At 42.0% G+C, this 20,608-nt stretch overlaps 2 protein-coding genes across 3 annotated transcripts in view; one reads left to right on the forward strand and one right to left on the reverse strand.

Moving 5' to 3' along the window:
* Positions 1 to 3: 3 nt before the first annotated feature.
* On the reverse strand, positions 4 to 5,640 carry LOC5509629 (WW domain-binding protein 2). The gene is made up of 10 exons (XM_048719781.1): positions 5,497 to 5,640; positions 5,323 to 5,428; positions 5,087 to 5,161; positions 4,690 to 4,750; positions 4,226 to 4,318; positions 3,858 to 4,004; positions 3,226 to 3,266; positions 2,277 to 2,355; positions 1,744 to 1,802; positions 4 to 1,416 (listed from the first exon to the last, which is right to left on the reverse strand). Exons 1-10 carry the CDS (start codon positions 5,550 to 5,552, stop codon positions 1,363 to 1,365), a joined length of 771 nt encoding a protein of 256 aa, XP_048575738.1. The 5' UTR covers positions 5,553 to 5,640; the 3' UTR covers positions 4 to 1,362.
* Positions 5,641 to 6,390: 750 nt separating this feature from the next.
* The window catches only part of LOC116616594 (meiotic recombination protein DMC1/LIM15 homolog), a 36,779-nt gene continuing 22,561 nt past the window's right edge, over positions 6,391 to 20,608 (forward strand). For both annotated transcript variants that reach the window (XR_007305201.1, XM_048719704.1), the window contains exons 1-9: positions 6,391 to 6,533; positions 6,708 to 6,789; positions 6,864 to 6,908; positions 6,993 to 7,043; positions 7,135 to 7,209; positions 7,283 to 7,303; positions 7,716 to 7,798; positions 12,676 to 12,728; positions 12,795 to 12,836. Coding sequence is in view for 1 of the 2 variants with exons in the window: in XM_048719704.1 (XP_048575661.1) it covers positions 6,733 to 6,789; positions 6,864 to 6,908; positions 6,993 to 7,043; positions 7,135 to 7,209; positions 7,283 to 7,303; positions 7,716 to 7,798; positions 12,676 to 12,728; positions 12,795 to 12,836 (427 nt within the window). In the remaining variant the exon portion in view is untranslated. The remainder of the gene's footprint in view (positions 6,534 to 6,707; positions 6,790 to 6,863; positions 6,909 to 6,992; positions 7,044 to 7,134; positions 7,210 to 7,282; positions 7,304 to 7,715; positions 7,799 to 12,675; positions 12,729 to 12,794; positions 12,837 to 20,608) is intronic.

Below are 20,608 nucleotides of genomic sequence, written 5' to 3' on the forward strand. Positions count from 1 at the left end.
ACATTTTATATTTTAGCTTTTATTGCCAATATTGTTTTATATAAAAAGAGCAAATACATCATGATAAAATAATGCATAATGGTATTGCATAATTGGCAAATACAACAGCCATAAATGAGCAGCACTTGGACATCAATAAGATAAGATTGTATTACTTATTTCTTTGTTTTATACTTTCACTCTTTTTCCGAAAATAGTTGCAAATAATAATCTTATGTATCGTATATAGAACAGAATTAATTTTATTTTGTCGGGGGCGGATACAGGGGGGGGGGGGATTATGTGGATATCCACCCCCACGTTTTAAGTGAAAGATCTGAGATCTATGTGGCCTATCAAGAACCACTAGATCAGTAATATGGCATCTATTCGGCCATTATCCACCCCCCATTTTGAAATCCTGGATCTGCCCCTGTTTGTTTACTTCTATGTAAGGGCTGCTTCTCATTCTGATACAAGGCAAATCAGGGGCGGATCCAGGAGTTGTAATAAAGGAGTAAGGCCAATGCAAGTAATGGAAAAAAAGCAAGCATTACTTTATCACAGATTTGCAGCTGGAACTATTGGGACTGTCCCACCACAAGCACTGCAGTGCCAAGCCCTATCACTCAAATAATTGTTTGAATTGTCCCTACTTCCTGATAGACTTCAACTACCCACAAGTGTGAATATCAGTCTTCTTACTCTGTGTCTTTTTCCTTCAAAATCACAGACACTTCCTGAAGAACTAGAGTAATGGATGGACTTACAAAGAGTACAGCTTTCTTGGGCGGGTCCAGAATGTAGAATCAGCATTTCCAATCCAGTGCAGAAAACAAGGGTTTTTGTGGCAGATCTATTGTCATTTTGTTGGTGTGAATATCAGTCTTCTTACTCTGTGTCTTTTTCCTTCAAAATCACAGACACTTCCTGAAGAACTAGAGTAATGGATGGACTTACAAAGAGTACAGCTTTCTTGGGCGGGTCCAGAATGTAGAATCAGCATTTCCAATCCAGTGCAGAAAACAAGGGTTTTTGTGGCAGATCTATTGTCATTTTGTTGGTATTTAAAAAATAATTATCTATATCTTGAAGAAAAGTGTCTTAGATCTGTTTTTGATTTGTGCCTGGTAAGGTTGGGTATTTTCTATCAAAGGCTTGTTACATTCTGAGTGTACTCTTAATAATCTGGGATAGAGAATTCTCATCTTTCCTCAAGCCACTCCTCATGGCACTTTGCAAACTTTTTGGCACTTCAACATCATCACCTTTGTCTAGCAGTGATAGCATCCATTGGCTGTTTAGGTTTTAGATACTGCAGTGGGAACTGCATCTCAAAGGGATTTGCGCTATGTACACTGGTTATATTTCTTGTTTCTTCATTCAGTCATTCTTCTTGTCAGGCGTGTAGGGAGGTGGTGGCGCATAGGGTGGGTACTGGAAATAAAAATAACAAAATGTTTATGTTATTTATTGACTGAGCTTGCAGGCAGCACAGGAACATATGGACAGGAGAAATTAGAGGCCTGATAAGTTCACGGCCCAAACAAACGATGACAATAAGATATTCATTCTACAGCATTTATTATTGCAAGATGTATGGGAAGTACGGCCCACTCATCAATCCCTGAGAGTATGAGTAGCACCATAGCTTTATAATAATTAATTAATAACATTTAACTGTGGGCACAACAGGCATAAACAGTATCTATGAATGTACACTGAGGGCACATGCCCCTCCCCCACCCCTCCCCCATATTTTACCTGGCTTGCAGGCACATAGACGTTCTGTCCCGAGCTGTAAGCCTCTCTAGCTTTGGCTCCTGAAACGCAACATTATGATTGGAACTTGCAATCCTGGTCTAGGAAGCAAGTGGGAGCAAGGGGTCGGGAGAGAATGGGAAAAAGGTCTGTTTCTAGTCCTGCTTGGCTTTGCTAATTATCAAGTGACAGCTCGGCAGGGGTTCGCTGCTAAATACAGGTATCTAAGTATAGAGTTTTAGTGTAAAGCAAATGTTTTAGACTTTTAATTGAACAGTTACCAATGAATGGCGGTCAGTTGTTGAATAGAAATACATACTATATAATGACTATAAAAGCCCCAAGGAGCTGTATTTCTTTTCTCTTTTCTTAAAGAATCTTAAAAATTAGGGGGGCTTACTGGAAAGAGGGGCAGGCTTATTACAAAATCTATTTTTCTCGTGAGCCAGGAATAGGCTCTAGAGGGTGCTAATTGGGAAGGGGGGCTTAACAGACCTTTTACAGTATGTGGTGGTTAAATATTTTTCTTTGCCTACCGTCTGGTTGTGGACCACCATATGCACTACTGGGCGGGGCAGAGGGTGCTGCAGTTCCTGGGTATGGGGGAGGATTTTCCTAAATTAGGTAACCAGAAAGAACATTTACACAAAGAAGGATAAAAGAAAACACTTAATTATCACAGTACCAAGATGGAAGCAGGGACTGAATAAAAAAAAAAGAAGAAAGAAATGCTTCCCATAAGCTTACCAAGAACAGCATCAATCTACATATTTCTAAGACTAGGGGACTGGCGCTAAGCATTCACGTGACCTTCCTGGGTGGCAAATTCAAAACAAAATTATTAAACAAAAAAATCAGCAAACTGCGCCCGTCACACCAGAGAACAACAAAAAAATAAAATATTTAAATAAAACTAAACCCTTTCTGGAAAAAAGAATTCTGGCTTTTTTTAAAAGGGTTGAATAAGTTGCTTTTTGTTGCTGTTATTTTGCCACTAGAAGCCTGAGCCTGCGCTAGTTTGTCACCCAAACAGTCACGTGATCTCTTAGCGCAAGTCCCATATTGCTCTTATAAATGTTGGCGCACTTTTTTCATTTTTTATGTCCAAGTCAAGGGTTTATTTCAAATTTTTATCTCTAGATAAAAATGCTTTTTTTTATAAAGTGCAAGGAGTAAAAATTGTCCCAGAAGCATAACAAAAAAGCTTTCAATGATTAGATTTTGTGTAAGTTTTCCCTATTTCTCATACAGCCCCCCTCGTTATCAAATTATATTAATGGCAACACATTTAAGCAAGCCATTTATTTGGGGGAGGCCTTCAATTGACGTGGGCTCTTATTTAAGCAATTACAGTACTACATTTGCCAATTGTTTACCAAGGACACCTGCTTAGCAGGGTCGGTAATGCCTTATTGATTTTCCAATATTTTTTTAATCACTGATGATAGATAAGTGAGTCTTGATATTTGCAAAACATAAACTTACTGGTGGGTTGTATGGTGGGGGCTGACCCATTTGCATTCCAGCTATCAGAAAATAAAAAGCAGCTTATTAATCAATGGCTAGGAGGGGGAGGGGGCACTGCAAAAAGCAGAAAAAATCTACATCTACACTTGGGGGGGGGGGGGGGGGGGCTTGCAAAGGGGGTAACTATCAGGCAAGACAGTTCCAAGAACATGATAAACAAAAAATCAAGACACTGCTTATTCAGGACTACAGCCAGGAAAGAAGGGAGGGGGGGGGGGGGGGGTGGAAATAAACCACCCCACTCAATTGGAAGGCCCACTCAGAAAGAGCTAGGAGGGTATTCCTAAATAAAATGTAGTATTGGGGGTAGAATCCCTGAGGGGGAGGGCCATAGTAGTAGCCTGACTGAGGGGGTGGGGGAGAGTGTAGATTGTCATACATTATCCACTTACGAGTGTATTGTGGGTAGAATCCCTGAGGGGGAGGGCCATAGTAGTAGCCTGACTGAGGGGGTGGGGGAGAGTGTAGGTTGTCATACATTATCAACTTACGAGTGTATTGTGGGTAGAATCCCTGAGGGGGAGGGCCATAGTAGTAGCCTGACTGAGGGGGTGGAGGAGAGTTTAGGTTGTCATACATTATCCACTTACGAGTGTATTGTGGGTAGAATCCCTGAGGGGGAGGACCATAGTAGTAGCCTGGCTGAGGGGGCGGGGGAGGGTATGGGTTGTTGTAGACTGCAAATGCTGCTTGTTGCCCTGCAGGTGCCATAGGTGGGACTTGATTGGGTCGTCGAGCTATAACATCATAAAGAACAACAAACTTATCATTTTGATCTTGTGTGTTGCCTTTTCTATGCCGCCTTGTTTTTATTATAATAAAACCCTATAATGGGGAAACTGACACTTGAGACTAAGATATACATGATCAACAAAGCCACAAGCATCAGTACCTGAAGTAATCCTATACCTGGGAGCCACCTGGTTATTGTACATTTTTATTATGCTATGCTTCATACCTGTTTGCACGGCTTGTCTGAAGTGCTCTGCAAATTCTATTGCTCCTCCACTGTTAAACATGATTCTGAATGAGCCCCTTCCCTGCCAGCCACCTGTCAAGACATGATCAAGGAATACCGTGCACAAATGGAGAAGGCTCACATTCATATTTTTGGATGAAAGAAGGTGGAACATGGCAGGAGAAGAGCAACCAATAAAACAACTGTCCCTATACATAGACCTAGCAAAAGAAAAGTCATATGGTGATTTCCTGATTTACAACAAAAATTACTATTACAACATCAAAAAAGGGAGCAAAAATAGCAAGTCTTGACTAACTTATAGGTTAAAAGCAGTTTATACTCCCTTTCCACAATGCTGGCCACACCCCTGTCGATAAAAACCCCTAAACCCATAGCAAAATGTATTGGTATTTGTGTCTTCTAAAGAATTCTCATTTGTTCAAGATAGTAAGCTGAATTACCTTCTGGTTCTGAAATGACATCTCCTTTGATGTAATTAGCTCCAAAAATAGGCTGTTTAACCTGGCCCAACACATAGGATTTAGGAATGTGTACATTTTAACAATGAAATCCTATCCCAATTCCATCCACAGTAGCAGCAACTTGATGTTTAATTGGGGATAATAATAAACAAGTTAGTTTACAAAGAAAAACAAATCATAATGTGCCCAGGAATCTGTACTCAGCTATAAACAAGATGATCCGGTCATCATGATAATAATGTGCCCTAAGAAAATTTATAATACTTGAAAGGTGACCATGATTATGTTTTGTAGGGTAATTATACATCATATACTTGGTATGCTGTCATTTACCTTTCAAAATAAAGATGGAGTAAAAAGGTGAGAAATATCTTACCTCAACTCCGCGAATGCTCTGGAAATTCATTGAAAACGACCCCACATTACAATTGGAGTTAAGAGCGAAGATTACCTAAGAATATAACGAAATGTCAGAGTAACATCATCTCGATTTTAATGTCGCCATCTTGAGTTAATTTATTCATTTGCAAGGTACGCAATTAGAAAGCAAGAAGTGACGGCAAGCTCAGAAGGTAGAATCTAGAGAAATATTGGTATTTACTGATTTCCTACCCTATTTGTAGATATAAAGATGTTTCCTTTCCTTGATCCTTTAAGAAAACCGGGTACTCCATCCCCTTCCAGTTCGAATTGAACATCATCTTGGTGGTACACGACGCTAAAACACGAAAAAACTAGAGTTAAATCGGAATATTATCGATGTAAATAGTGCAAAGACTGACTTACTAGTCTCCATGTAGTGTTAGCCGTCCTCCACTGCACTCGATTTTGTTAATAGACATTTTTATTGTGAATTTTCTCAGATAAATGTCGAAACTTTCCCTTCGGAATTGATGTATTTTCAGATTACGTCATGGAAAACTTGCCCGTTACAGGTCTCCACGGTAAATATACCACAGGCAAACCGCAAAGACTCAGTAACAAGATAAAAATAAAAATGTCTGTAAAATGTTATAATACCAATTCTTTGGTAGATACGAAAATTAGATTTTGAAGCTCACGCAGTATTAGTCAAGAATCATAAAAACATGTTTACATTTTCTTAAGTCTTTCATTGCCATAACGCCCTGAGACGCCTGTAAAATATAGGCGTAACTCCAAAACGTCAAAAATGTAAACTAAACATCACCAGACCCGGATACTCATAGATTCATCCAAGGCATGTACGACCTTCAAAAGCGCATCCAAGCAATGTCAATTAACGTCCCGTGGAGATAATGCAAAGGCACAAAATATTTCTTTTTGTTCTTTCGGGTTTGATCAGATTTTATCAGAAAAATCCGCCTTCTCCGCAAAACTAAGAGAATACACCACAACTCTTTAAATAAGTTTATAAATCAGCAAAGGATTGTTATTGTAAATAGTTTCGTCAAAAATTTTGCTGTAAACAGATTTGTAAATAGCTTTTATTAATTTTGTTTCTGTTGAGGGCCATGCGTACATTATCATTGTGATATTAAGTGAATCCCTCATTAAAAAAGGCATCTCTCTCTCTCTCTCTCTCTCTCTCTCTCTCTCTCTCCCCCCTCCCCCAGAAAAATTCGCACCCCCCCCCCCCCCCAAGAAAAATCCTGGGTCCTGGCCTGACGTCTGTGGTGACTGTTTTGAAGATTTGGAAAAAGCGCGGGAAGATTTGGCGCGAATTTCAAATGCGGCGCGCGAGCTGCGAAACGAAAAAAAATATTCAAGAAAACATCCCGTTACTGCTAGAAAGAAGAAACAAACAGTGCGACAAACTACAAAAATTATCCGTCTTATCCGAGGTAAAATAGTAAGAACTCCTTTAAAAAAATAACATCAATTTAAACAAAGAGAACGAATCAGATGTCGCTGTTTTTACAGCATGAATAGAGAAGATCGCTTCTCTGAAAACTACGACAGTTGTCGTTTTTCCGGTATTCTTTGTTTCTTCTAGTAACATTTTAATCTTTTTCCAGCTGCTAAGGCCGATACTTTACCAGAATGCTTCATGCAGAAGACCAGGTTGTTGAGGGGGATGAACTTGGCGAAGAAGAAGAGGTGGGAGTTTAGGACAACATTTCAAAATATGATTTTATTGACTTGAAAATTTCAATTTTTATTTTATTTTTTAGGACTCTTTCTACCAAGATATTGATATGCTCCAATCCCATGGCATTGTGAGTATTCTTTAAAGATATTAAGAGAACTTTTTATTCTTGTTTATGTGTTAAAATAACTTTACCTTTTTTTCTCTATGAAAGAACGTGGCCGATATCAAAAAATTAAAAGCAGCGGGAATAAATACCATAAAGGTAAGCTTATATTACATGGATCCTGGATGCTCTTGCTAGTGAATGAATAGCACAAGAGAATAAAGAAGTACTTATGTATTTTATTTTTTAGGGAATACAAATGACGACACGACGAAAGCTTTGTCAAATTAAAGGAATTTCTGAGGCAAAGATGGAAAAAATTAAGGTAACAAATTGAAACTTTGATTTAAAAAAATTGAAGAAAATCATTTAAGTTATTTTTTTTATTTCTTTTGCAGGAAGCTGCAGCAAAATTAAGTGTAAGTAGAAAACATATCTGGGAAGTCACTAAATTTAGCCATATACATTGTTGGTGACTGTCTATCCTTCTGTATTTTTTTACCCCTTTACAGGCGCGTTTACAGGGGGATTCGCGCACACCCTACCGCCTACCGCCTGAATCTTCAAGTACTAGGCTTTTTCCATATGATACCTATCTATGACCAACCACCCCCATCCCCCCCCCCTCGGCAAATCCTGGGAAAGCGCTTGCTTTATCTAGCAAATTATTTGGAACTGGGGTCCCTGTGGATGATTATGTTGATAATGATTGATAAGAATGATGCTGATGTCATTGTAATTGAACCGATGTTCAAGTCATTAAACCATATCCTGATGATGGTTGGGATGCCAAATTTAAGTATTTTTTTTTAATTTTTTTTTTACCTTTAGAGTGCTGGCTTTGTGACAGCTCTTGAGTACAGTGACCTACGCAAGCTTGTTTTTAGGGTGTCTACTGGCAGCACTGAGCTAGAGTAAGTTTGCACGTTGTGGACCTCCCCTCATTCCATAAAAAGTCCTAAAAAGAGCACCAAATCTTATCTAACATTATCCCTGTAAGAAGAGGATAATAAGAAGTTTTGTAGACGTTTATTCAACGGTGAAACGAGCCATGAGTCTTGCACAATCTATATCGGTCCTGGGTCACGTTCTGAGCACGTGCTCTGTCACGCAACTTGTCACATCTTCCCTCTTTTAACAGTAACGCTAACGGTTGGTTAAAACAACATTATAATAATCAAAGGGTAAAAATCGAAATTTTACAACTAAAATCATACGATGGATTATTACTAATGTTCAGTGTCCTAACAGTTTCAATGTTATTTTGGCACATAGTCTTTGAGCCATGCAGGAGGCTTCACCTCCCGCCGAGGCCTTGTTATAGCCTGTGAAGAATCTGGTGGCATGGCAACCTGGCTGGGTTGCTGCTGAGCATCATCGGGTTCTGGTGATTCCAGAACATCAGGTACTTGGCTGTTTGTTTCTCCAGTGCTGATCAACTGTCGGCGGTTTCGTCGGTAGGTGGTACCTTCAGTCTCGACGTTGTAGCTCCTAGGTCCGGCTTGACCTAAACACGTACCAGGCGTCCACGTGTCTTGTCCTGGTAGCTTCATGCGCACAGTTTCGCCGACAGCAATGGGCTCCAGGGGCTTGCTGTGCTTATCGTAATAAAACTTCTGGCGTTGCTTGGTACCTATCAACTTCCTGGTGTCCTCTTCAGTGTTGTAGCTAGGCTGTAGTAGGGAACCAGCCACAGGGAGAAGTGTTTTGCATCGACGTCCGAAAAGGCGCTGGGCCGGGCTAGTTCCGATTCCAGCAGTCGGAGTATTCCGCCAGTCGAGAAGTGCTTGGAATTCTGACCCCCGGAATGTCTTGCATTTTTTAAACAGCCTCTTTACTGTCTGTACAGCATTTTCCGCTTTCCCATTTGCTTGGGCATATCTTGGGGATGACGTCTTGTGTTCGAACATCCAGGTCTTGGCAAATACACTAAACTCCGCTGATGCGAACTGCGGTCCATTGTCGGTTATAAGGGTGTCTGGGATGCCAAACCTGGCAAATATTGCCTTCAGCTCCTTTATTATTGCTCGTGACGTCACTGTGTTAAGCCGGGCCACTTCTATGTAGTTGCTGAAGTAGTCACTGACCACTAGCAGTGTTCGGTTGTCGAGCTCACAGAGGTCAGCTGAGACCTTTCCCCAAGGTCGAGCGACAAACTCATGTTGGAGAATTGGCTCCTTTCGTTGGCCACTGCGATGAGTCAAACATACTTCGCATTTTGTGATGTACTCCTTCAACTCGACAGTCATCCGCGGCCAGAAAAACGTGTCTCTTGCTCGTCTTATGCAGCCTTCTATACCGATGTGGGATGAGTGTGTCTTTTCCATAAGCTCCTTCCTCAGGGCTCTAGGAACCACCAACTGTTGGCCTTTAAAGATGAGTTCTTCTTGGACAGTTAGCTCGTCTCGAATATCAAAGTAAGGATGCACGCACTCCGGCAGGTCTGTTTTGCTCTCTGGCCAACCTCTCTTTATAACCTCTCGAAGGTTTTGTTGCACCGCATCATCTACTGCTGCATTTTTGAGTTGCTGCCAAGTCTCTTCTCTCACTGGCATCCATGATCGATGGTCAATCTCCTCCAGCTCCCTGGTACACTCCCAGGCGTTGACTTCGGGTAGGTAAGCTCTGCTTAGGGTGTCAGCCAAGTAAAGATCTTTGCCTTTCTTGTACTTCACATTGAGACTGTAACTCTGCAGACTCAGCAGCATTCGTTGTAGGCGTTTCGGAGCAGTCGCCAGAGGTTTGATGAAGATTGGTTCCAAAGGCTTGTGATCAGTCTCGATGTTGACGACTTCGCGGCCGTAGACGTACGTATGGAAACGGTCACACGCAAAAACAATCGCGAGCAGCTCCTTCTCAATCTGTGCATAACGCGTCTCAGCGGGCGTGAGTGCACGTGATGCGTAGGCTACTGGTTGGCCATTCTGTAGTAATGCGGCACCCAATCCGCTCTGCGACGCATCGCACTGAAGTGTAATCTCCTCGTCTAGGTTGTAGTACCGCAATACTGGAGTGACTGTAACGGCATCCTTTAGCTTTTCAAACGCAGACTGTTGCGCATCATCCCAGATGAACTGCACGTCGCTCTGTGTGAGATCCCTCAGCGGCTTTGTGATGTCTGACAGCTGGGGCAGGAACTTTGCAAGGTATTGGGCTAGGCCTAACAGACGCTGTACCCCAAGCTTGTCGGTCGGTGAGGGCATGTCCACAATTGCTCGCACTTTAGCAGGGTCGACTTTAAGTCCCTTGTCAGTTGCTATGTGGCCAATGAAGAGTAACTCTGATTTCCTAAGTCTCATCTTGTCGGGATTCAGGTGTATGTCCCGTTGATCACAACGGTTTAGGAATGCCAGGAGGTTCCTGTCGTGATCCGCCGTTGCCTCCTCGTAGCTCTCGCCATAGCCCACTACCAGGAAATCATCAGCAACAACTTCGGTTCCAGTCAGACCTTCGGCAAATTCATGCATCTTTCTTTGAAACACTTCTGGTGCTGAGGAGATCCCGAAAGGCATTCTCTTCCATCGGTATCGGCCAAACGGTGTATGGAAAGTTGTTAGATAGGTCGACTCTTCCTCTAGCTGGACGTGCCAGAAACCGTTGCGGACATCCAACAACGTGAACACCTTGGCACCGTGTAATCGTGTTGCAACCTCTTCTATGGTTGGTAGGGGATAGTTTTCCCTCTGGATGGCTTTGTTGAGATCCTTTGGGTCTAGGCATATTCGCAGTTTTCCATCTTTCTTGGGAACTACTACCATAGAGCTGATCCACGAGGTGGGTGTGGTCACCGGTGCTATTATCTCTTTGTCCACTAGATCATTCAAGGTTTTCTTGAGCTGGGGTCTTAGGGCTACTGCAACTCTACGTGGTGCGTGTTGTACTGGTTGAGCGTTTGTGTCTAGTCTGATGGTGTATTCTCCATCAAGTTTGCCAACCCCGTCACTGAACACTGCTGGGAACTTAGCCAATATTTCTTCTCTTGTTAGTGCAGCTCCTGGTTTGGGGTCAACGGTGAACACTGTCGCTCCATCTGTCTGCGGTTTGTGAAACTGGTCGTTGTCATTGTACTGTATAATGTTCATGCCAAGGCATGCCTTACGCCCCAGAATCGGGCGGATTTCATGGCTGTCAACAAGGCGACAATCCAGCTGGCACGATACATGGTTTCTCCACACTCTAATGGTGACATGCCCGACGACTTTGATCTTTGATCCCCCATACGCCACTAAGGACGTTTGCACGGGTTTCACTTTTACTAGCTTGTGGTCGTTACACGCCTGCTTGTATATGTGCACTGGCAACACATTGCATTGTGCACCAGTATCAGGTTGGAAACGGATGAAACTTCCAGACTCTGATTGAAATGTGACCAGCTGCGAATCATCCAACCAGACGGCCAATACTTCCTCCGTTTGATATGTCTCCTCAGGATACATATCTGTTTCTTCGACTTCGGTAGCCTTGACTTCCTGTTTGCATCTATTGGCAAAGTGATTTTTCGCTCCGCACTTCCGGCAGTCCTTTCCTCGTGCGGGACACGATTCCTGATTTGCCATATGTTGGTATCCACAGTTGTCACATTGTTTGCCTTGACCTCGTTGCTTTCGCCGATAATTTTTGATGTTGGGTTTCTTCGACTCGAATTTACTCACGGCATTGACGTCTGTCTCAGATGTATCTTTGACTATTTTCATCTGAGCAAGCATACTCTCAGCCGCTCGGCAAATTTCATCTGTTTTCGCTAGTGTTAATTTGGACTCGCGTAACAACCTTTCTCTGACCTTCGTGTCATGTATTCCAAATAACAACCGATCTCGAAGTATTTCGTCTGGCGTAATCGTATCAAACTCGCAGGACTCGGCCAATTTTCTCAGCGCTGTTCTATAGTGCTCGTAGGACTCTCCAGGCTCTTGCATTCGCTGGTTGAAACGGAATCTTTCGAACGGCACGTTCTTTCTTGGTTGACAGTACTCGGCGAATTTCTTTATGACAGGCTCTATCTTGTCTGTCTCTCCTTCGGTCAGGGTAAATGTCGAGTAGACTTCTCTCGCCTCTTCACCGATAACTGTTAGCAACGTAGCTACTTGTACGGCTTCAGCTTTCTCGTTCAACCCAGTCGCCAACGAGTAGTTTTTCCAAGCGAGCACAAATCGCTTCCATTTGTCAGCAGCATTGCTATTGTGTATCTCCAGCGGCGCCGGCGGCGGTAAGACATATCCTGAGGCCATAGTTAACCGCGGCCACCATGTAAGAAGAGGATAATAAGAAGTTTTGTAGACGTTTATTCAACGGTGAAACGAGCCATGAGTCTTGCACAATCTATATCGGTCCTGGGTCACGTTCTGAGCACGTGCTCTGTCACGCAACTTGTCACAATCCCATCCTCCAGTCCCACCTTCCTAAGATCAGGCCAATATTTGTAGAAGGGCTGTGAATTCTAAGATGCAACATGCACAAATAGCCTAAGATCTTGCTCTTTTTAATAGGAAAAAAATTTTTTTTTATGGCTGAAGGGGGGTGCACATGCCCATCCCTAGCTATGTACCTGTCTAACTAATATTCCCTGCCATTCTGATAATAAATCCAGGCCCGTACCCAGGGAAGGGGGGGTGCAGGGGGTGCGAATGCAACGGAACTACACAATTTCGGGACCCAGAGAGCGCGTTTAAAAATCCGAGGTTCTGAGGTAAAATTTTGAAGAAAAAAACGAGACTCCGACACTTGCGTAAAAAACAATTTTCTAAATTTCTTGGTACCTATTGCTTCCCCTAATCTTATCATATATTTTCAGCAAACTTCTTGGAGGTGGAATTGAAAGCATGGCGATCACAGAGGTTTTTGGAGGTAAGGACACTTCAAATTAACCATAGAATGACCAGATAAAAAATACCAGCATTCTTTGTTTTACAGAATTCCGTACTGGTAAAACCCAGCTGTCACATACAATGTGCGGTAGGTCTCACTTTCTAATCAACTGAATGGTCGTATGTACAATTTACCTTGCCATGTGTTATGGTATTGCACCTTACAACCATGTTAAGTCTTTTCGTGTTCTCAGCTATTTTCTTACAATTTTCCCACCATGTTGCAAGTGAGTCTTATATTCCCACGTTGCAAGTGTGTCTTATCATGATTTCACCTAGTCCCAACCATGTTTTATGCAACCTGTGGCAGAGCTAGAGTGTTATCTTGCTGTATGTTGAGACCATGCTTATGAATATTGGACTTGTGGCAGAGCCGGAGTGTTATGTTGCTGCGTGTTGAGACCATGCTTACGAGTATTGGACTTGTGGCAGAGCTAGACTGTTATCTTGCTGCGTGTTGAGACCAAGCTTGCGAGTATTGGACTTGTGGCAGAGCTAGAGTGTTATGTTGCTGCGTGTTGAGACCATGCTTACAAGTATTGGACCTGTGGCAGAGCTAGAGTGTTATGTTGCTGTATGTTGAGACCATGCTTACGAGTATTGGACTTGTAGCAGAGCTAGAGTGTTATCTTGCTGCGTGTTGAGACCATGCTTATGAGTATTGGACTTGTGGCAGAGCTAGAGTGTTATGTTGCTGCGTGTTGAGACCATGCTTATGAGTATTGGACTTGTGGCAGAGCTAGAGTGTTATGTTGCTGCATGTTGAGACCATGCTTACGAGTATTGGACTTGTGGCAGAGCTAAAGTGTTATCTTGCTGCGTGTTGAGACCATGCTTACGAGTATTGGACTTGTGGCAGAGCTAGAGTGTTATCTTGCTGTATGTTGAGACCATGCTTACGAGTATTGGACTTGTGGCAGAGCTAGAGTGTTATAATGCTGTATGTTGAGACCATGCTTACGAGTATTGGACTTGTGGCAGAGCTAGAGTGTTATGTTGCTGCGTGTTGAGACCATGCTTACAAGTATTGGACCTGTGGCAGAGCTAGAGTGTTATGTTGCTGTATGTTGAGACCATGCTTACGAGTATTGGACTTGTAGCAGAGCTAGAGTGTTATCTTGCTGCGTGTTGAGACCATGCTTATGAGTATTGGACTTGTGGCAGAGCTAGAGTGTTATGTTGCTGCGTGTTGAGACCATGCTTATGAGTATTGGACTTGTGGCAGAGCTAGAGTGTTATGTTGCTGCATGTTGAGACCATGCTTACGAGTATTGGACTTGTGGCAGAGCTAAAGTGTTATCTTGCTGCATGTTGAGACCATGCTTACGAGTATTGGACTTGTGGCAGAGCTAGAGTGTTATCTTGCTGTATGTTGAGACCATGCTTACGAGTATTGGACTTGTGGCAGAGCTAGAGTGTTATAATGCTGTATGTTGAGACCATGCTTACGAGTATTGGACTTGTGGCAGAGCTAGAGTGTTATGTTGCTGCATGTTGAGACCATGCTTACGAGTATTGGACTTGTGGCAGAGCTAGAGTGTTATCTTGCTGCGTGTTGAGACAATGCTTACGAGTATTGGACTTGTGGCAGAGCTAAAGTGTTATGTTGCTGTATGTTGAGACCATGCTTACGAGTATTGGACTTGTGGCAGAGCTAAAGTGTTATCTTGCTGCATGTTGAGACCATGCTTACGAGTATTGGACTTGTGGCAGAGCTAGAGTGTTATCTTGCTGCGTGTTGAGACCATGCTTACGAGTATTGGACCTGTGGCAGAGCTAGAGTGTTATCTTGCTGCATGTTGAGACCATGCTTACGAGTATTGGACTTGTGGCAGAGCTGGAGTGTTATCTTGCTGCGTGTTGAGACCATGCTTGCGAGTATTGGACTTGTGGCAGAGCTAGAGTGTTATGTTGCTGCGTGTTGAGACCATGCTTACGAGTATTGGACTTGTGGCAGAGCTAGAGTGTTATCTTGCTGCGTGTTGAGACCATGCTTACGAGTATTGGACTTGTGGCAGAGCTGGAGTGTTATCTTGCTGTATGTTGAGACCATGCTTACGAGTATTGGACATGTGGCAGAGCTAGAGTGTTATGTTGCTGCGTGTTGAGACCATGCTTACGAGTATTGGACTTGTGGCAGAGCTATAGTGTTATCTTGCTGCGTGTTGAGACCATGCTTACGAGTATTGGACTTGTGGCAGAGCTAGAGTGTTATCTTGCTACGTGTTGAGACCAAGCTTACGAGTATTGGACTTGTGGCAGAGCTAGAGTGTTATCTTGCTGTATGTTGAGACCATGCTTACGAGTATTGGACTTGTGGCAGAGCTAAAGTGTTATCTTGCTGTATGTTGAGACCATGCTTACGAGTATTGGACTTGTGGCAGAGCTAGAGTGTTATGTTGCTGTATGTTGAGACCATGCTTACGAGTATTGGACATATGGCAGAGCTAGAGTGTTATCTTGCTGTATGTTGAGACCATGCTTACGAGTATTGGACTTGTGGCAGAGCTAGAGTGTTATGTTGCTGCGTGTTGAGACCATGCTTACGAGTATTGGACTTGTGGCAGAGCTAGAGTGTTATCTTGCTGCGTGTTGAGACCATGCTTACGAGTATTGGACTTGTGGCAGAGCTGGAGTGTTATCTTGCTGTATGTGAGACCATGCTTACGAGTATTGGACATGTGGCAGAGCTAGAGTGTTATGTTGCTGCGTGTTGAGACCATGCTTACGAGTATTGGACTTGTGGCAGAGCTATAGTGTTATCTTGCTGCGTGTTGAGACCATGCTTACGAGTATTGGACTTGTGGCAGAGCTAGAGTGTTATCTTGCTACGTGTTGAGACCAAGCTTACGAGTATTGGACTTGTGGCAGAGCTAGAGTGTTATCTTGCTGTATGTTGAGACCATGCTTACGAGTATTGGACTTGTGGCAGAGCTAAAGTGTTATCTTGCTGTATGTTGAGACCATGCTTACGAGTATTGGACTTGTGGCAGAGCTAGAGTGTTATGTTGCTGTATGTTGAGACCATGCTTACGAGTATTGGACATATGGCAGAGCTAGAGTGTTATCTTGCTGTATGTTGAGACCATGCTTACGAGTATTGGACTTGTGGCAGAGCTAGAGTGTTATCTTGCTGCGTGTTGAGACCAAGCTTACGAGTATTGGACTTGTGGCAGAGCTAGAGTGTTATCTTGCTGTATGTTGAGACCATGCTTCTGAGTATTGGACTTGTGGCAGAGCTAGAGTGTTATTTTGCTGCATGTTGAGACCAAGCTTACGAGTATTGGACTTGTGGCAGAGCTAGAGTGTTATGTTGCTGTATGTTGAGACCAAGCTTACGAGTATTGGACTTGTGGCAGAGCTAGAGTGTTATCTTGCTGTATGTTGAGACCATGCTTACGAGTATTGGACTTGTGGCAGAGCTAGAGTGTTATCTTGCTGTATGTTGAGACCATGCTTACGAGTATTGGACTTGTGGCAGAGCTAGAGTAATATGTTGCTGTATGTTGAGACCATGCTTACGAGTATTGGACTTGTGGCAGAGCTAGAGTGTTATGTTGCTGTATGTTGAGACCATGCTTACGAGTATTGGACTTGTGGCAGAGCTAGAGTGTTATCTTGCTGCGTGTTGAGACCATGCTTACGAGTATTGGACTTGTGGCAGAGCTAGAGTGTTATCTTGCTGTATGTTGAGACCATGCTTACGAGTATTGGACTTGTGGCAGAGCTAGAGTGTTATCTTGCTGCGTGTTGAGACCAAGCTTACGAGTATTGGACTTGTGGCAGAGCTAGAGTGTTATGTTGCTGCGTGTTGAGACCATGCTTACGAGTATTGGACTTGTGGCAGAGCTAGAGTGTTATGTTGCTGCGTGTTGAGACCATGCTTATGAGTATTGGACTTGTGGCAGAGCTAGAGTGTTATCTTGCTGTATGTTGAGACCATGCTTCTGAGTATTGGACTTGTGGCAGAGCTAGAGTGTTATCTTGCTGTATGTTGAGACCATGCTTACGAGTATTGGACTTGTGGCAGAGCTAGAGTGTTATCTTGCTGCGTGTTGAGACCATGCTTATGAGTATTGGACTTGTGGCAGAGCTAGAGTGTTATCTTGCTGTATGTTGAGACCATGCTTCTGAGTATTGGACTTGTGGCAGAGCTAGAGTGTTATCTTGCTGTATGTTGAGACCATGCTTACGAGTATTGGATTTGTGACAGAGCTAGACTGTTATCTTGCTGCGTGTTGAGACCATGCTTACGAGTATTGGATTTGTGGCAGAGCTAGAGTGTTATGTTGCTGCATGTTGAGACCAAGCTTACGAGTATTGGACTTGTGGCAGAGCTAGAGTGTTATGTTGCTGCGTGTTGAGACCAAGCTTACGAGTATTGGACTTGTGGCAGAGCTAGAGTGTTATGTTGCTGCGTGTGGAGACCATGCTTACGAGTATTGCCCACACAAAATGAAAAGTATGTATTTGGTATGTAACCTGTATGTAAAAGGCATGTCTTTTTTGTACTGGATATGTATTGGGTATGTAAAAAAATACATACCTTTTACATACCTATACTTACATACCCTAAACATACCCTTTTCTTTTAGCCATCTATGTATTTGGTATGTAAAAATACATGCCTTTTATTCACCCACACTTACATACCAAAAACATACCAATCCTATCCAATGCACTTCTATGTATTTGGTATGTAAAAATACATACCTTTTATATATCTGTCCTTACACACCAAAAACATACCCCTTCTCTTTTAGACGTCTGTGTATTTGGTATGTAAAAATACATATCAATTACATATCCATTCTTACATACCAAAAACATACCGTTCTCTTTAATCCATATCTATGTATTTGGTATGTAAAAATACAAACCTAATATATACCCATTCTTTCATCCCAAACATTTGCCGTTGATCTATGTATTTGGTATGTAAAAAAAACATATCTTTCACATACCTATACTTTTATACCCAAAAAAATGGCAGTATTAGGCCATCTATGTATTTGGTATGTGAAAATACATACTATTTACATACCCATTCTAACATACCAAAAACACACCCATCTCATTGCTGTATTTGGTATTGAAAAAATGCATGCCTTTACATACCTATACTTTCAAAAAAGCATACCTTCATTCAGGGCTCTTCTATTAATTTCGTATTCAAAAATACTTTAACCTATTCACATACCCATTGTATGAACTAATAATAAAAATAATATTTATGGTAATGGGTCATTATTCTTGAAATCACAAAAAATTTATTTATAAATAAATAATTAATTAACTAAATAAAAAATCTGTAAAAACAATTATGAAAAGTACCAGTGATAAGTAATACGGTATATTTCTAATGATATTTAATTTTGGGTGCAGTTTGGAATTAGGATTAATTATATAAGGTAAATTTACATTGTGATTCTCACTCTATATTGTCTTTGCGGGAAAAAAAAATTCTCATTCTCGCTCAATCCTATTGGGAGGTATCCCAAGAAAAAAACAATTGTCATTACCAGTGTCAATAAAAAAACATGTCTGAATTAGTGTATGAACAGGTACGCAAACAATGCCTAACGGTTTCCTGTTCATGGGAATCAGATGCCTGACTTCTGCTTTTGGTCCTCTCAAGTCTGAGCTGGATAAGTGTTTAGAGTGCAGTATTTCATATTCCTCTATCATAGCTACATAACCATGCTCAGTACACTGGCAAACCACCTCGCAGGTAGAGCTTCGGCAGGGCTTTTTGTACTTGACAAAATAGAGGACGGACCCATAAGCCATCTCATCATCATCAGGCTTTGTAAACTGTACAACAGTCGAATTTCGTTTTGTTACTCGGGTGTATCCTGCACTGTGGATAATGTTATCGCCACGTTTTAATCGGTAAAAACATTTGTACATTATGTCGAATATTGCCACATTTCCAGCAATTATTTGTAGTTGTTCAACTTCCTGGAGAGCGCTGATGATATAAGGTTTAAGAGATCCCAGTACCTGAAGCTTTAGATTCTCATCAATTTCCTCGCTCACATGCCCAACCCTTCGTTTTTGAGTTAATGACTGACAAAAGTGTTTTACGTTTAAATCCGTCACATTTTCAATCATTTCTGGTAAATGTTGTAAAATGGAAACAGCTCTAACAATTTGGCCCTCAACATTTTGTGAACCATGAAAGAGGCTTCTTAAGTCTCCATTTAAGTCCTCGTAGAAAAAACAAGAATTACTGAAAAGAGGGCCGTTGAATCTAACAGAATCAGCAAGATGTAAAAGCTGATGAAGATTAAAAGTCATAAATCTGTCATCGTAGAGTCCTTGAGCTCGAAGACAAAAATGTTCCAATAGCTGATTAGCCTTGTTTATCTCCATTGGAGAAATTGACTCTTTAAGCAACATATAAACACCACACACAAAAAGCATTAAGTGCTGATAGTGTTCATTTGGCAAAATACCCTGCATTACAGGCAAGGAATAATAAAGTAGCCAGGTTCGTAACTCAGACGCTTTGTAATGCGACCGTTCCTCAACACTTCTTGGTATCCTGCTGACGTAGTTTGGCGGTTTTATCCTCTCACGCCGTTCGTCACATGCTTTGACGCTATTTCCACAATACCAAGAACATTTCTTGTGTTTCTTGTCGAACCAGTAGCACAGTAATTGTTTCATTACTCCTAACAAAACAGCGTGCATATAATCAATTGCCATTCCTTTGACAATATTAAAACCTGGAAATCCAAATGCCATGCTTATACCTTTCACGCCATCTACAGTAGTAGCTTTACTCGGAGACTGCGCAGCGCTCTTTGCATCTCTCAAAAACTCGCTGTGTGTTCTTAATGGAGATAATTTTTTCCGGTCTGGCATTTTAACGTAAGGGAAAATGCGACAGTTGCCTTTTTTCTCTGTCCTTACGTTTTGCCCTTTTGCCTTGCAATATGGGCAACCACATTCACCATTAAATTGCTTCATACACATGAAGAGGCATTTTGCAGGAGCATCCATTGTAGTGCTTATTACAATAGCTCGCCAAGTTATATCAGAACCATTTAGATTTAAGGTAAATCCGTCATTATAAAGTGTTTGAAACATGTCCTTAAAAGGATGCAGAAAAACTGAAAAGAGAGGTTTCGTGTTCCCGAACCAAAGGCCTGCAAAAAGGCGATACTTTCTTGAATACCTCATACGCGGAGGCAAATCACATATAACCATGTAAACCGGCCATATAGCATAGCTGGAGCTTTTAAACAATGCCACACCGTCCGTGTTTAGCTGAATAGCAAAATTGTTTGGATTTCTCAAAAAACCATGTTCTTTAAAAAATAATTGATAATTTTCGCCGTCAATTATATCCTCGATGTTTTCTGGGCAGTTCCGCCTTCTTTTGTCTTCCTCGTGGTTGAATCGGTAGGACGTAAGAGCTTCTACAAACGAACTGTCTTTAAGCATGCATGACAGCTGTGTGATAATTGGAAATACTATAAACGTATCCCATGTCTTACTTTTTCCAGGGGCGAAGCTCTTTTTGCAGTGCACGCAATTTTGCGTTGCGATTGGCTTAGTTTTTCCCAAGTATCGATTGCACCTTGTACAAAAATAGTGCCACTCTATGGGGGCACTCATGGAGCCTAGGTGATTCCAGAGTGTGTGAAGTGTTTTCATGCATCTATTAGGTACCGGGCAATGAAGGGAGATAAGTATTAACAGATGGGAAATCGCGGAAGCAGTAAGGCTCTCTGCCATCGCAAATGTCATTATAGCTGCTAGATGCATGGTCACTGTTAGCAAACTACCAGAATAAATTGGCGGATCCTGCTCTTGTGCAGTCATCAGGTCTAAATCTGCCCCGTCACTTTC

This window comes from Nematostella vectensis, chromosome 12 (genome assembly GCF_932526225.1).
Source record: "Nematostella vectensis chromosome 12, jaNemVect1.1, whole genome shotgun sequence".
In the NCBI taxonomy this organism is placed as follows: Eukaryota; Metazoa; Cnidaria; class Anthozoa; order Actiniaria; family Edwardsiidae; genus Nematostella; species Nematostella vectensis.

Coding starts and splice junctions, on each gene's coding strand:
- LOC5509629 (XM_048719781.1), bottom strand. CDS start 5,552: ATGTCTATTAACAAAATCGAGTGCAGTGGAGGACGGCTAACACTACAT. Junction 2,356..3,225: donor CCCCACCATACAACCCACCA/GTAAGTTTATGT, acceptor TACCTAATTTAG/GAAAATCCTCCCCCATACCC. Junction 1,803..2,276: donor TGGTGGTCCACAACCAGACG/GTAGGCAAAGAA, acceptor GTTGCGTTTCAG/GAGCCAAAGCTAGAGAGGCT.